The sequence below is a fragment of the Miniopterus natalensis genome, chromosome 18 (genome assembly GCF_054644295.1).
Source record: "Miniopterus natalensis isolate mMinNat1 chromosome 18, mMinNat1.hap1, whole genome shotgun sequence".
NCBI classification, from domain to species: Eukaryota; Metazoa; Chordata; class Mammalia; order Chiroptera; family Miniopteridae; genus Miniopterus; species Miniopterus natalensis.
Window position 1 is genome coordinate 41,852,740 of NC_142098.1, and position 17,149 is coordinate 41,869,888.

At 43.3% G+C, this 17,149-nt stretch overlaps 1 protein-coding gene and 1 pseudogene across 1 annotated transcript; one reads left to right on the forward strand and one right to left on the reverse strand.

The window, feature by feature from the left end:
* Positions 1-1,117: 1,117 nt before the first annotated feature.
* On the forward strand, positions 1,118-16,871 carry ZNF805 (zinc finger protein 805). Its single transcript, XM_087826964.1, has 4 exons — positions 1,118-1,299; positions 3,575-3,701; positions 5,398-5,493; positions 7,691-16,871. Exons 1-4 carry the CDS (start codon positions 1,288-1,290, stop codon positions 9,325-9,327), a joined length of 1,872 nt encoding a protein of 623 aa, XP_087683090.1. The 5' UTR covers positions 1,118-1,287; the 3' UTR covers positions 9,328-16,871.
* On the reverse strand, positions 6,901-7,019 carry LOC148091149 (5S ribosomal RNA; annotated as a pseudogene).
* Positions 16,872-17,149: the final 278 nt, after the last annotated feature.

Below are 17,149 nucleotides of genomic sequence, written 5' to 3' on the forward strand. Positions count from 1 at the left end.
GACCTCTAAGACTTCAGGCAACGTAATCCTACACGGAATGTTAGAATTCCTAGCTGGAATCTGTTGGTTTCTTATCTGCCGCTAGTTAGTGTTGGGTTGGTTTAGAGTCCCCCCCACACATTCCTTGCTCCATCTGTTCATTCTTTTGTTGGTATCATAACTTGAAACAGTGTATGTTAACAGCTCCCAAATTTATATATTCAGGCACAAACCCTCTCCCAACGTTCAGGCACAGGTTGAAGTGCCTATGTGACACTATGTGACAATCTGACATTCCAAATTGACCATGCTCCAAGTTAGAGTCTGGGTTCCCTCCAAGGCACCCCCAGGGGATGGCAAACCACTCTTCAGGTGATCTGGGCCCAACTCTGTGACCCAGAAGTCCCTGCGCCATGTGGAGGTGGCTCTGGGGTAAAGAAGACCTAAGAGACCTGTCCCTGTGGGCGCACCACGGGGAAGGCGGGCTTCTGGCGGCCTCCTTTTGGTGGTTAATTTGCCTGCTCATTTATCCTCGCTGCCTATAGAAGGGTCCAGGGAGGTGATGAGGCACAGGGGGAAGTCTCGAGGGAAGTGGGTGGGGTTTCATCGTTAATTTTAAAATTTATTTATTTTGTTAAAACTCACCCGAGGATATTTTTTCCATTGGTTTTTAGAGACGGAGGGAGGGAGAGAAACATTGGTGTTAGAGAGAGACATCTATCAGGCGCGATCCAGGTTCCTGCCCTTGATGGGGAATTGAACCTGCACCCTCCGGTGCCCCGGCTGACGCTCCACGGAGCCTTGCTGGCCAGGCTTTGTACTTGCCCTGACACAGGGCGGATGTCCCCGCCTCCTGGGCCTCAGTTTCCCAGGGCGGAGGTGGGACCCACGGCTCAACCTGCCAGCGCGGCCTTGCTCGTGGTTTGTAGGGGAAAACTACATTACCCAGAAGGCTACGCGCCGTGCGTGAGCCCTGGGCGCTGGGCCAATGACGGCCCAGGACGGGCGGTACGGCTGGGCGAGGCGGGACTTCCGTTTCCTCGTTTTACGTCACTTGCGTGCGACGGTTCCGTCCACGCCAGCTGTGTGGAGGCGACGGCGTTTGCGGCCACTTCTAGCGCGGCTCGTGGAGAATGAGCGGAAAGGAGACTGAGACGCGTCCCGCGGCCGAGCCGTGAGCCTCCCCGGGCGCAGCGCGGCGTCGGCCGAGGTCACCCCGAGGGCTGCGGGAGGCGACGGGCGCCCGAGCTCGCGGGACGCGCGTGGGCCGCCGCGCCTGGGGCCCCGCTCCCTGCCCGGGGCCCCGCGATGGCGGCGCAGGTGAGTGGACGGCGAGTCGGGCCTGGCAGCTGCTCCGCGGGCTCCGGGAGGGCTCTGGGGCCCTGTGGCCGCCGGGCCGGCCGTTGGGTCCCGAGTCGCCCTTGTGCATGTGAAGGGGGCCGGTTGGTCGCGTGTCCGCAGTCTCAGAACGGGAGGGACTGGACGTCCGAACGGGCAGTGGCCAGACGCAAAGCACTTCGACTCGAACCTGCAGCCACTGCCGGGGAACCCAGCCCCTTACCTGCCGCGAACAGCGCGGGGAGCAGCCGCCGAGCCGGGCTTGCCAGTCGCCAGGTCGCTGTCTTTAGTGACAGCCCACGAAGTAACTTCGGTAACCGTCGGCCCCAGATGGCCAGGACTTGACTCGTAACTGTCCCTTTTTCTAACTTTTTTAACCCACTTCCAACTTAAAACCAACCAGAGAAAGCTATATATGCACCCTGACCAGTCATGCTGTGTGATTGCATGTCAGAGCTTATATTATTTTTATTATTATTATTTTTTTAAATATACCTTTATTGATTTCAGAGAGAGGAAAGGAGAGAAAGAGAGAGAAACATCAATGATGAGAGAGTCATTGGGGATCAAGCCTGCAACCCGGGCATGTGCCCTGACGGGGAATCAAACCCGGATCACCTGGATCCTAGGTTGAGGCTCAACCGCTGAGCCACGCCCTGCCGGGCCATATTATTTTTTTTAATTAATTTATTAACTTTTTATTTTTTAGAGATAGGATGGGTGGTGGAGAGAGAAAGAAAGAAACATCAATTTGTTGTTCCACTTATTTACCCATCCGTTGGTTGACTTGTATGTGCCCTGACCTGGGACTGAACCTGCAATCTGGTGTATCTGGACGATGCTCTAACCAACCGTGCTACCCGGCCAGGGCAGGGAGTTTATATTATTTAAACATACATTATCTGGTAGTAAACGTGGAAGCCCTAGTTGGCTTTTTTTATCCTTACGTACCTGTCTAAAATTTGTACATGATTTGAGTTTATCTAGCACCAGAAATGAGTAATATTGCAGCGTCTCACACACTTAGTATGGACCAGTTCATTTATTAGGAATTGCCAAGTGTTTAATTGAAATATTAAGTCAAGAAAACTGATAGAGCCCAGCCAGGCGTAGCTCAGTGGTTGAGCGTCCGCCTAGGATCCAGGCGATCGAGGTTGGATTCCTGGTTGGGGCACGTGCCTGGGTTGTTCGATCGATCCCCAGTGGGGGGGCGTGCAGGAGGCAGCCGATCAGTGACTCTCTCATCATTGATGTTTCTCTCTCTCTCTCCCTCTCCTTACCTCTCTCTGAGATCAATAAAGATATATTTAAGAAAGAAAAAACACCTGATAGGATAAAGCTACAAAGCACAGGGAGGTGAGCACTGAAGGTGCAGGTGAAAAACCATGAACCAGTCAATGTCTGGGAGCATTTAAATGACAGATCTGCAATAGTGAGGTGTGTGAGAGTGGAGTGGCTGGATTATTTGTGTTTAATGAGTGGGCCTGGTCATCACAGGGCTGTGGTCCTGCACCTGCTGGACATTCTGCATGGAGGACATTGTGTAGAATAGGGTGGCGAGAGTAACATTGCAAACTCCATATGCAGTGTGTTTAGTCAGGAGCCACTGGTGAAAATGATGACATGAGAGCTGGAGATTTGTCCCGTGGCTTTGGAGTCTGATTTTTTGACTCCTTTGTGAATTGTCCTGGCTGTTGACCACCAGACACCTGACTGCAAATATTTTTCTCTTGTATTCCCGTATTTCTAGGCAATGATTTTTATGAGCTAATGAACTTATTCATCATTGATAAAAAGGAACTGGGGACTTTTAGCCACTTTAAGACATGATGTAACTAATATAAAATAATATTGAATGTTAACTGTAATGGGGGGGAAAAGGCATGGTGTGAAGCTCTCAGCATGGGGCTGGCACCTGGTAGGACCAGTGAGGGTGAGGTACATCTGTTATTACTATTACTGATATTATTATTATCATATTTCTCATTTCTCTGACTCTTTAGAGCTCTTACTGTCTGCATCTCACAATCCACATGTCATTTCCATTGTCTTATATCAGTTTACAGTGGCTCCTGATAGGAGGCTTCTCTCCTACACTGTTGTAGTATGTCCACAGCATTGCATGAGCTGGGCCCCCAGGAGGTGCTTGGTGCTTTGGACCGTGATGTCTGCAGCTTGACCATGATGCAGAGACGATCGCCAATCCCATCCCCAGCAGCTCCAAGGCCAACTCTGCTATGTCTGTTTGACTTTCCAGGTGTCTGTGACCTTCGAGGATGTGGCCGTGACCTTCACCCAGGAGGAGTGGGGGCAGCTGGACCCAACCCAGAGGACCCTGTACCAGGAGGTGATGCTGGAAAATTGCAGGCTCCTGGTATCTCTGGGTAAGTCCTTCCCCTGGCGTGGGGGACCTGCCACTTCCTAATTCCACCCTTTGGCTACAGACCTGGCTGATCAAGGAGGTCTCAGGAGCCGCCTTTCCTCCTCCCCACAGCCTCTGTCATTTTTTTCTTTTTCTAAAAATTTTATTTATTGATTTTGAGAGAGAGAGGAAGGGAGAGAGAGAAACTTTGATTTGTTGTTCCACTTTTTTGTTGTCTTTTTTTTTTGGTTAATTCTCACCCAAGGATATTTTTTCTTTTGATTTTTTTGAGAGAGAATGGTGGGGAGGGAGGGGCAGAGGGAGGGAGAGAGACAGACATCAACTGGTTACCTCCTAGTACGGGGCCAAAGATTGAACCTCAACACAGGTATGTGCGCTTGACTGGGAATTGAACCCAGTACCCTTTAACCCAGGCGGAGTAAGGCCTGCGTAGATAAAATTAGGAAATGTTTGATATATTTAGATACTTTATAACCTTATCACTGACCTTCACATGCTTTCCCCAGCTCAATCTCCTCCAGTCTTGCTAGGCTTGTTACCAGCTCCCCACACACATACCTGCCCCAGGTCTCTGCACTTACTGTTCTGTCTGCCTGGTGAGTTTCTTGGGAAGCTCATCCTTCCACATGGTCACTACATTTCAGCTTAGTCACCACCTCCTCACCAGCTGTTCCGACCCACAGGATATCATGGCAGCTTCTCCCATCACACTTGTTTCTTCCATCACCTTGTTTATATTTTTCGAAGCCAGTGACAGTGTTTTTCCCCAGGGGAAGCTTGGCAATGTCTGGACTCATTTTTGGTCACAGCCAGCATGAGGATGCTTCTGCCATCTGGTGGGTTCTACGTTGGCTCTGGCATTCACCGCTTCTGTTCTCTTTTGCGAATCATCTGCTTGAGCCCTGGTTTCATCTTCCATAAAATTGTATTAATCACAGTTTGTACTTGCTGGTGATGCTATGAGGAAAACCTGAAATAGAATCGCGTTTTGTCTGTGGTCAGTAGGAAGAACAGTATAAAGCTTTGCTTAGGATCTAAAAAGCGACCTAGCCCGGCTGGGCATGGCTCAGTGGTTAGAGCATCAGCCTGAGGGCTGAAGGGTCTCAGGTTCGATTCCAGCCAAGGGCACGTCCCTCTGTTGCAGGCTCAATCCTGGACCCCAGTTGGGGCACCTGTGGCAGGCAACCAGTCTATGTGTCTCTCTCACATCCATGTCCCTTGCTTGCTCCCCCCTCCCTGTTTTTGTTCCCTTTTCTCTCTAAAATCAATACATTATTTTTTAAATGGGGGAAAAATACCTAGATCACTGAAGATACATACTGTGTTTTGAATGAAAAGAGTCAATATTTTAAATGTCAGTTGTTTACTTCATAAATTCATTTCAATTTTGAAACGATATAAAGCATTTATATTGCTTGACACAGTCCTTTGACTGATTATACTCTTTATTAGATTCTGACTTCGTATTAGGAGTAAAAACTCCATGTCAGTGTAGCATATCTTTGGCTTCAAGTCACATGTCAGCATTTTCTGTGGATGGGAGGAGCTTCCTTCTGAATCTTGTCCACATCCTGAAGTCCCAGACTAGATTGAGAGTTTTTATTTCCTTTCACAAAAATCCTTCTGTCCTCAATAGTGTAAGTAAATAAGTAAATAAGTAATAAATCCTTGTGTCCTCTTTCCTTCTCTGTGAACAGGGTGTCCTCTTCCAAGACCTGAGCTGATCTGCCAGCTGGAGCACAGGCAGGAGCTATGGATGGGGAAGGAAGACCTCTTCCACAGCACCTGTCCAGGTAGGAGCCAAGATGTGAGCAAATGGAAGACCCTGCAGCCTTGATACCTTCAGGAGACCACTGGCCGTGGATCCCTGAGGAAGGCTCTTGTTGTGGCCTGTCTAGTGGTTTGGAAGCCATGGAGCCCTTTGACTTGTGGGCCCTCTGTCCTCATCGAGGACAGAGCTGTATGAGCTAAGGTCTGTTGGGGTTCAAAGCCCGACTTGCTGATTACCAGCTCTGTGGCCGTAGCAAAGTTGCACAATCTTCTAGTGTCTTTGTATAAGTTAAAAATAGCCTGTGGATCAGACAGAGTCCAGAATCTCAGTGCTCAACATATGGAAGCTCTTTTTCTCACAGCAGGACCCATGGGGGTCAGCAGGGAGCTTTGTACCATGCAGTTATTGAGGGACCCATGTTAGTTCTTTCGTCAACATGTGGTTTTCAGGGTGTCCTAGCTGGCAGAGGAGAATGGAGAAAGGAAGGATGTCACATCCACTCCCACAGACACCAGTTTCCCTCACATCCCACTGAAGAGAACTAGGCATTTGAACATACTTGGGCGTGTGAAGCTGAGAATTGTGGTGAGGCTGTATGTCCAGTGTGAGGAGCAGATGCTTTGGTGAGGAGTCTGCTACACTTGGTTAGTCCCTGGAAGATGTTAGTCGTAATGGTGCCTCTGTCTTTGGGTTGTTGGGGGATGTAATCTCATAATGCATTAATGCATGAAACTGCTTAGCACAGCATCTGATCCATCGTAAGTGGCTCATGCAAAGCAAGCTGTTGGTAGTATTTATTACATCAACTGAGGAGATTATGTTGGCTTTTTCTTTCATTATGTTAATGTGTATTACATTGGTCAGTTTTCATATGTCAAACCATCCTTGTTTTATGCATGCTGTCAAGATGTTCTCTTTGTCTTTGCCATTCAAAAGTTTGATTATAATTTTTCTCCATGTGACACTATTTGAGTTCATCTTTCTTGCATTGAGGTTCTTGGATGTTCATGTTGATATCTATTCAGATTTGGGAAGTTTCAAGCCATTTCTTCAAGTGTCCTCTCTTAACCTTTCTCTCTCCTCCTCCTGGGAATCCCACTATGAGTATATTAGTTCCCTTGATGGTATATCATAGGGCTGTTAGGCTCTGGTCACTTCTTTTTCTGTTCCTCAGACATGATAATTTCCATTCGCCTATCTTCAAGTTTGCTGATTCGTCTTCAAATCTTTGTGTCTCTCTTGTAAATTTTTTATCTCACTTATTGCACTCTTCTGTTTCAGAAATTTTTTTTTTCTTTTTAGGTTTTCTAGTTCTTTATTGATATTTCCTTTTGTTTATATATAATTTTCTTGAGTTTATCCGTATCATCTTTCAGCTCTTTGAACTTCTCTAAGATGATTTATTTATTTACGTTTTTATTGTTTTTTAAGCCTACTGCACCTAGTATTCCCAGGTGGTCTCCCATCCAAGTACCAACCAGGCCCAACCCTGCTTTGCTTCTGAGATCAGACAAGATGGGGTGCATTCAGGGTGGTATGGCCATCGACAAGATACTTTTTAAAAAATCTTTGTCTAGTAGGTCTGCATCGGGGTGTTTTTCAAAGAGTTTTTGGAGGAGTTCCAAACATGAGCTGCCATGTCCTCAGGGACTCATTAAACTCCTAGCATTGCTGTTAACAATACATGCATGAAGTATTTCCAACCTAGGAGTTTCACCTGGCTTCAGGGTTCAGGGTTTTATTGACTCTTATTTCATAAGCACAGTTGAATGACTAATTACCTACGTGACTCAGTCTCCTGCCCTCCTCCATCTTTTTCCAGAAGCCCAGTTGTTGTCATATAGCTCAATGTCCCAACCCTCTAATCATATGGTTAGTCTTTTTACTGTGGCTAGGCCTTGCCCTGAGTCATCTCTTTAACATAAACTATGTCGGGTTCCAAATGAGTTACCTATTTGCATAAATATCCTGTCTGGAATTGACTGTTTCTTCTCTAGCACTCTGCCCTGTAATCCAGCTACTTCCCTGTGTCTCCCATTCAAGGTGTCAATAGTTCCAAGGACTAGGAAAGAAAAAATTACAATCCTGGTATTCAGAGGTAACAAAACATAGCAGACACAGAAGCATTATTTTCACCTTTTTTTTAATCGCTGAAATGCTTTTTTAAAAAAAATGTTGGTATTACTAACAGGCTCTGTTGTGTATTGGATTTCTTTCAGGTGAGAAGGGTAAACTCAAGACCACAGAACCTACTACTTGTGAACCTGCCCTGTTTGAGGGAGCCTCATTTCAGGAACAGCTAACACAAGGAGCTGAATCCCCAGAAGACTTCCATGTGGACCAAACCAAGGATCAGAATGGGCCATTGGAATTGCAAGAAAGACAGTTGAAATCAGAGATAGAACTGCGGAAGGAGAAGCTTCCTAGGAAGTCAAGCTCTGAACATGGTGGCTTAGGGACAGCTGATGGGGTGTGTTCAAGGACTGTGCAGGAGCCAGTCCCTCCAGGAGGTGCTGTCCTTGACCATGATTCATGCAGATTAGGTAAAAATCCCATGATTCAGGAAGAGGAAAGTATCTTTAAATGCAATGAGTGTGGGAAAGTGTTTAACAAGAAACGCCTCCTTGCTCGACATGAGAGGATTCACTCTGGCGTGAAGCCCTATGAATGCACAGAGTGTGGGAAAACCTTTAGTAAGAGCACTTACCTCCTTCAACACCACATGGTCCACACAGGGGAGAAGCCATATAAGTGCATGGAGTGTGGGAAGGCCTTCAACCGCAAGTCACACCTTACACAACACCAGCGGATTCACAGTGGAGAGAAACCCTATAAGTGCAATGAATGTGGAAAGGCCTTCACCCACCGCTCCACTTTTGTCTTGCATAACAGAAGCCACACTGGCGAAAAACCCTTTGTGTGCAAAGAATGTGGAAAAGCCTTCCGAGATAGGCCAGGTTTCATTCGACACTACATCATCCACAGTGGCGAGAATCCCTATGAGTGTTTCGAGTGTGGCAAGGTCTTCAAACACAGGTCATACCTCATGTGGCACCAGCAGACGCACACTGGGGAGAAGCCCTATGAGTGCAGTGAGTGTGGGAAAGCCTTCTGTGAGAGCGCCGCCCTCATTCACCACTATGTCATCCACACTGGGGAGAAGCCCTTTGAGTGCCTCGAGTGCGGGAAGGCCTTCAACCACAGGTCGTACCTCAAGAGGCACCAGCGGATCCACACTGGGGAGAAGCCGTATGTGTGTGGTGAGTGTGGAAAGGCCTTCACCCACTGCTCCACTTTTATCTTGCATAAGAGAGCCCACACTGGAGAAAAACCTTTTGAGTGTAAAGAATGTGGGAAAGCCTTTAGCAATAGGGCTGACCTCATTCGGCACTTCAGCATCCACACTGGAGAGAAGCCCTATGAGTGCAGTGAGTGTGGGAAGGCCTTCAACCGCAGGTCAGGCCTCACGAGGCACCAGCGGATTCATAGTGGAGAGAAGCCCTATGAGTGCATGGAGTGTGGGAAAACTTTCTGCTGGAGCACTAACCTCATTCGACACTCCATCATCCACACTGGAGAGAAGCCCTATGAATGCAGTGAATGTGGAAAGGCCTTCAGTCGCAGCTCTTCCCTCAGTCAGCATCAGAGGGTTCATACTGGGAGAAACCCTGTCAGTGTAACAGAAGTGGAAAGACCCTTTACAAGTGGACAGTCCTCAGTCAACCTCCAAGAACTCCTGTTGGGGAAAGACTTTTTGAATGTAAACACTGTGGAAAACGTTTTGCCAGAAGAAACATCTTACTCAGACTCTAATCATTCATACCAAAGAGAAACCCCACAATTTTCTTCCCTGTGAGAAAACCTATTGCAAGATATCAGTTGTCCTCTTAACGAGTCATATTGGAAATTGACCCTGCCTAGAGCCTTATTCTACACCAGAGAATTCACCCAGGAGAGAGACCCAGTGGTTATTAGGCACTTAGAAAACCTTCAGCTACATCTTTACCCTTAGTTTACGCTGCAGTGTTATCTCAGGAATTTTTTTTAAAAAGAAGGGAGAGACTTAGAAGAGAAAATGAACTACATCCAGTTTCTTTCAGACTCCTTGCCATGCCTATGGCACTTTGTCACGGATTTCTTAGTTTAGTTTAGGAGGAGAGTTTTGTGTCAGAGGTAAAGGACCTAGGGTCTTTATGTGTCTTGTACATACATTCATTGTAGTACAGTGTTCAGAGAGTTAGACAGTTGAGGGTAAGTCTGGAAACTTTCATTGAACATCTTTGTTCTAAAACTTTGTACTCTTTTTTTTTAAAATCCTCACTTGAGGACATGCTTCCATTGATTTTAGAGAGGAAGGGGGAGAGAGAGAGAGAGATGGATGCGAGGAAGGATATCAATTGGTTGCCTCCTGCACGAACGCCGACCGGGGATTGAACCCCCAACCTAGGTATGTACCCAGACCAGGAATTGAACCCGCCATCTTTTGGTTTACGGGCTGACGCTCCAACTAACTGAGCCACCTGGCCAGGGCCATTGTTTCTACTCTTGAGCTTAGTTTTTGTGAGAAATACGGGCTGAACCATCAAATACTTTTCTTTTGAGGAGATAAAACTACACATATGAACATTCACATTTATTACACCAGTTAATGCTGTTTTTAGGCTTTGATTTTTAAACAAATCTTTTCTTCATGTGGTTTTAAAGACCTAATACTTAAGACATTTTCATGGCCCTGTACTATTGGATTACTTGATTGCTATAGTTATATGGTAAATTTTTTAATTGGGTAAAATGATTCTTTTGTCATCTTTTATTTGAAACTTGTTTATCACTCTTAGTTACTTTTAGTTTCTACGTAAAATTTTAGGTATACTTGACTTTTTTTTTACCAAAAAAATTATCAAATTTTATTAGAAATTGAGTTAAATTGGCAGATCAGTTTGTTGAGAATAGGCATCTTTATTGTGTTGGGTCTTCCATTTATTCAACATGGTATGTCTCCAAGTATTTGATTTGCATCAGTACTGTTTTATACATTTCAATAACAGGTTTTGTACAATTTTTATAAATCTTTGGTAGTATACAAATGTAATGATTTTTGGATGTTATTTTGGCATCATGCAAACTTGCTGAACTGTAACCATTTATTTGATAGAATGCTTGGGATTTTTCCACATGGAAGTATAATTAGCAAATAGACATAGTTTTTTTCCTTCTCATCTGTATATCTTTTCTTTTTCTTGTCTTACTGCAGTAGCTAGGATTCCCAAAATAATGTTGAATACTAGGTAGTGAGAAAGATATTCCTGCCTGGTTCCTCATATTAGAGGGAAAACATTCAGGTTTTCATCATTAAGTATGATGTTAGTCTTAAGGTTTTCTTCATAGAGGTTTCTTATCAAATTTAGAAGGTTTCCCATGTTCCTATTTGCTGAGTTTTTTCATTATTTTGAATGGGTGTTAAATTTTGTCAAATGTTTTTTCTCTATCAGTCAACATAACCATGTGTGTTTTGTTCCATAGCCTATTGGAAATGATGTTTTAAATGTTTTTCTTTTATTTTTTCTGTAATTTATTCCCCCATCACCATTTATTCCCCCTATAACCTTTCCCTGCCCTTCCCCCCCCCCCAGTGTTTTAAATGTTGAACCAGCTTTGTAGCCTTGGAATAAGCCCCACTCGGTCATGGAGTCTAATTTTCATATATTGTAGTACTCAGTATGCTAGTATTTTTATTGAGGAAAGTTTCCTCTGTTTTCATGAAAGATAATATTCAGGCTCGTCCTTTTCTTACTTTTTTGGGGTTTGTGTGTTTGTTTTTTGTACTGTCAGTGTCTGGTTTTGGTGTGTAGGTGATATTGGCCTCCCAACATGTGTTGAGAGCTGTTCCTTCTATTATTTAGAAGACTGCGTAGAGTTGGCTTTATCTGTTCTTTTAACGTTTGGCAGCATTCTCCAGTGAACCGTTTAGTCCTGGAGGTTGTTTTGGATGCTTTTTAATTATGTATTTATTTTATTTAATATGGCTAGAACTATTTAGAGTATCTGTTTCATATTGGTTGAATTTTTATGGTTTGCCCTTTTCTAAGAATTATTCTATTTCATGTAAATTTTCTTATTTGCTTCAAGTACACCTTTATTATTATTTTGATGGCAGTAGAATTTGTTTATATACCCTGTTTTATTCCTCATATTGGAAATGTTTCAACTCTATTTTTATCTTTGTCAGTCTTAGTATTTATCAATTTTTTTATCATTTCAAAGAACCAGCACTTTACATCAGTTTTTGCTCTGTTACCTTTCTGTTCCTTATTTCACGGATTTCTGATCTTTATTATATTCTTTTTTCTACTTGCTTTGGTTGTATTTTCCTCTAGTTTCTTGAGGTGGATGCTTAGATTATTGACTTGAGATTTACTTTTCTAATGTAAGCATTAAATTCTATAATTTTTCCTCAAGGCACTGTTTTAGCCTCATCTCACAAGTTTTAATACGTTTTAATTACATTTCATTCAGTTCTAAATATTTCTTCACTTGAGACTTCCTCTCTAAACCATGGATTATTTACAAGTATGTTTACTTTTTTTAGTGTTTGGCATATTTCATGCTCTCTTTTTGTTACTGATTTCTAGTTTATTGCATGTTTGATCTAGCAGTTTAAATTTGTTGTGGTTTGTTTTATGATCCATGATGTAATTTATCTTGATGAACGTTATGTAAGGCTGCTTAAAAAAATGTGTTCTCTACTGTTGGATGGGGTTTCTTTAAATATCTGCACAATCCTGTTGGTGATGATGATACTCAGATTTTCTCTATCCTTGTTGGTTTTCTGTGTAGTATTTCTATCAATAGCTGAAAGACGGGTATTGAAGTCCTGCAGTATCATTGTGGAATTGTATGTTCCTCTCTTAAATTCTATCAGTTTTTGCTTCATGTATTTCAAAGTTTTGTTTAGTGCATACATGTTTAGAATTATGTCTTATTGGTTTATTGACCCTTTTATCATTATATAATGCCCCTTTTTGTCCTGTAAATTTTCTTTGCTTTGATGTATACTTTATCTGACACTAATATAGTCACTAATGCATTTTTGGTTAATGTTTGCATGGTTCATATTTTTTCATAATTTCATTTTCAACCTTATCTATATCATTACATTTGAAGTAAGGTTCTGTGAATAGCATATACTCAAGTCATGCTTTCTTTTTATCCATTTTACCAATGTCCGGTTTTAAAGTTGTATATGTAGACCATTTAAATTTAAAATGATTTTTGGTATGTTAGGGCTTAAGTCTGCCATTTTATGATTTTTGTTTTTGTTTACTGTTTATTGTTCCCCTGTTCTGTTGGCTTCCTGTGGGTTAATTTTTAGAATTCCATTTGCTATGTCTGTGATGCTTTTGAGTATAAGTATTTGTATTTTAGTAATTACTCTAGGCATTGTATTATACATCATAACTTATTTCGGCCTACATCATTTCAACACTTTGGCATGTAGAAACCTTACTCTCATTGAATCCCTTTACATTCCTTTATATTCCTTAATATAATTGTCTTAAGTATTTTCTCTTCATACTCTAAATACCATATTGGGCAATTTTTTTTCCTCCTATTTCACCTTTCAAACGATTTTTACAAAACTCATGAGAAGCATAGTCTGTTCGCCTGTACTTTTTTGCGTTCCTTTCTTTGCTATTCCTGAAATCCCAAGATTTCTCCTGTTAACATTTCCTTTCTTTTTCACTAATCCTATACTTTCCATGGTAGGTCTTTCTGGTAACAAATGTTTTTCTTTTTCTTCATTAAAAAATGTCTTTATGTCCCCTTCATTCCCAAAGGATATTTTTGTGGGATATAGGATTGTGGATCAGCAGTTTATTTTTAATGCTTTAAAAGCCTGTCATTTCCTGTCTTCTTTGGTTTCATATGAGACATCTGCTGCCATTTGACCCATTGTTTCCTCTCTGTTGTGCATCTTTTCTGTCAAGCTGCTTTCAGAGTGTTTTTTGTCTTTGCATATAGAGTTCAGAAGTTTGATTAGGGTGCGACCAGGCATGAAATTTGGGAGGGTTTATCCTGTGTGTTTGCTCAACTTTTTGAATCTGTTAGTTTTAGGCCCCTTGGCAAATTTGGGAACTTTTTAGTTATTAATTCTTCAAATACTTTTTTCAGCCCCACACTTTCCCCTCCCTCTCAGCGACTTTATAACATGCATGTTATGTCTCTTGTTTCTGCCCCCCAGGTCCTCCAGTCTTGCATCTATTTTTTCCCCCAGTCTGTTTTTCTCCATTGCTCAGACTAATTGATTGCCTTTGATCTTTCTTTGAGCTCACTGATTTCTTTTCTCTCTCATATCTGATCTGTTGGGCTTACCCAGTGAGTTTGCAGTTTGGCTTTTTAAATTTTCAGTTGTTTAATTTCCACTTGATTCTTTTGCATATCTTCTCTCTCTTTGCCTAGTTGATAATGACAAAGAGGGACTCCGAGAAAACAGGCAAAACCGTAGTAGCCGAGTCGTGGTTCTCTGGAGGAACGGAAGGCTTACAGGCGCCTGTGTTGGTATCCACAAATATTTCTGAGAACAAATATTATAACTGGGGGCGATCTGCAGGTTGTCCAGAGTTGTCTTCTCCAGGAAAGGCTTCTGTGTAACGTCCCCCAGCTCTGTAAACCCTGTTATAGCCTTAAGGCAGAAGGGGTCAGTCCTTCTCCAGGATTACTCTCCCCTTTGGGGTTGATCACCCCCCGATTACCCACTTGTCTAAGACCTCTGTCTTTTATGCCCCGAGTGCTTGGTCTTTAATTTTTTCCCTCTTGATCCCTTCTAGCCTCATAATCGATACCTGTGTTGCGGTGTCTTTCTGCCACACATGTCCATTGAGCTCTGCCTGTTTCTCCCACAAACACATTCTGTGTAACTGTTGTGTCCACTTTTGTCCCCACCCCCTTACATCCCTTTCACTCCGCTGACAACTAAAATACGGCCTCTACTGCCCTGGCTGGTTGGTCGGGCATCATCCTGTGCAACAGGAGGTTGCTGATAATGATTCCTGGTCAAGGGCACATACTTGGGTTTTGGGCTCTATCCCCAGTAGGGGGTGTGCAGGAGGGAGCTGATCAGTGTTGCCCTCTCACATCGATGTTTCTCTGTCTCCCTCTCCCCCTCTCTCTAAAAATCAATAAACTATTTTTAAAAAGAGAGAATCGCCTCTACCACTGTCACCTGACTTAAGCAGGTCTCATGAAGTTCCCCTTTGCCCCTTCCCCATCCCCCACCTCCATTGTTGGGCCTTTTTACTGCTGCCCTCCTCTCTGACTTGAAGGTCCTTACCTGGTTTCTGTGAGTTCCTTTCCTTTTCCCTCAGAGGATCTGTGTCTTCCATCTATTAAACCGTTGTACTTCCTAGGATCCATCTGTGGTCATTGCTTTCTCATGTGTGATGTGTTCCACAGGTGAGTTAATTCCCTCAAGGCATTTTACTCACAATGATCTACACTTCCCCCAGATCCATATCTCCAGGTTAGATGTTTCTCCTGTTATCTACTGATCATCCTTCCACACCTCGGTGTACGTATACACTGAGTTTATGCATGTGTCAGGTAGCCATGGAGATGGATGCATCATAATAATCATAAGAGCAAAGAAACGTACAGTATTACTATGTTTTGAATGTTGTACACACATCACCTCTTAACCTTTGCAATACGTCTATGTTATCCTTATTTTACAGATGAGAAAACATGAGGAGCAGAAAGGTTAAGGAATTTGCCCAAAGTTGTACAACTGATGAGGAAGCATGAGATTCCCTAATCTCAGGGATTGGAGGCCAGTTAGGGTGGCTGCAGAATCCATGCCCTTATCATTTTCCTGTATTCCTTCTCACAGGGTCTTTGTTTTCCTCATCACCATTCATTTTTACTGAAATGGATCAAATAATGCTCATTTAGCCGTCACCTCCTCTCATTTGACGCTACATCTGGTCCAGTCCTTCAGATTGAGCGAGATAAGCCAAGCTCACTCTTTAAAGGCTGGATAATGTGTTGTATCTCTGTAGAAAACACAGACTTCTGGGTTTGAGGTTGGGGGAAGGTAGGGAAAGGCTAAGGCACGTTTTTGGTTTTAGACATTGTGTTTGAAGTGCCTGAAAACCATCTTAGTGAATCCCATTATCTTCTGTCTTATCCAAGCCAGAGTCCTCACAGCCATTTTTTTCCATCACCCAACATCCAGCCACTGTCTCATTTTCATCTTACCATTTCATTTACCTTAGTAGACACTCAATATGTGTTTTAGGGAATGGCCACACACAGCACTATGTCTTTATTGTAATGTTTGGGCACCTCACAGAATGCTTATTACAAAGCTGTGTATATAGTCAGCACAGCATAGGATGGGTGGACATCAAAGAGAAACTACACAGATCTGTAAGACTTTCCAAGTTATAATGACTACCCCAGGTTTGATGATTTGCTACGAAGACTCCAAGGATTCAGCATATTATCTCACTCAACGGCTATGATTTATTACAGCAAAATGATACAAAACAAATTCAGCCAAGGGGGAAGGCTCGAGGACTGAAGGCAGGAAATCGGGGACAAGCTGTAGGAGTTCTGAAAGCTTACTGAAGCTTGGTCCATGAGCCATGACTGCGCGTGAAATGTCCACAAGGGGAGTTCATTAGACACTCAGTGCCCAGGGGTTTTATTGGGTGCTCTTTGTTCAGAACATAGCCAAGCTTCTAGACCTCCAGCAGATAGCAGGTCACCAGCACACGCCACATTGTTTACACTGAGCCATTCATCCTTTCTGGGAGTGGTGGGAGACCTAAGGTCCCCAAATTCCACCCAGGGCAAACTTTGAAGCTCAAAGGATAGCAGTCTAAGCTCTGCTATGTTAACTCTTCCCAGTGACTAGAATAGACTAATGTTTTGGGTAAGTTCAAACATCTAACAAATATTCAATAAGTTTCCTACAACAAAAAATGTCAGCTTTGAGGCGAAGGCTCATATACATGTAAACCATTGTAACTAAAACAATCAGGTAACTCACAGTGGAAATTCTTTCCAAGCAGTCGGGATTGAATTTAGTGATGGCAAAGTACAGAGAATGGTGAGAAAGGACCTTCTCTCTCCAAACATATCTATATAGATATGTCTCCAAGTGATTCCACTTGCAAATACCCCTTTGTTTGCCATTATTTTACAAAGGTGTGATAGCCAGGTTAATGCTATCTGTTTCCATGCACAGATGTCAACGATTTCTTATTTACTCTTTGTTCTCATTGTTGAAACTTGTAGCCTTTGCATCAAGAAAGAGTAAAAGCATATGGGGTCAAAACAATTCTTGTATCATTAAATGTGCATAACTTGAGATTAAAGAGTGTGTTGTTGCAGGCTTCAGTCACGTTCACAGGTATCTGTGTGTTTCACTGGGAAGGAGTGGGGGCTGGGAGGGCCCGTGCTGAAGAGCTGCCAGAACCTGGTCTGTGGGTGCAGCTCGCCTTTGTACTCACACCCCAGCCCACAGGTGGCCTTCGCTGTCTCTTGTGAGAAGCTGGGGTGCCTCTGAATTGCTCAGTGATGTCACCCTTGTGTTTTTCGGGTTATCATTTACAATGTGTTTGCTCACAGGTATGTTGCACATCTCATAATTAAACTGTCCCTGCTAAATTGTAAAT

Bases quoted from the DNA above. Each gene is read 5' to 3' on its own strand.
- ZNF805 (XM_087826964.1), top strand. The intron at 3,702-5,397 runs GTAAGTCCTTCC...CTCTGTGAACAG, and splicing joins CAGGCTCCTGGTATCTCTGG to GGTGTCCTCTTCCAAGACCT. The intron at 5,494-7,690 runs GTAGGAGCCAAG...GATTTCTTTCAG, and splicing joins CTTCCACAGCACCTGTCCAG to GTGAGAAGGGTAAACTCAAG.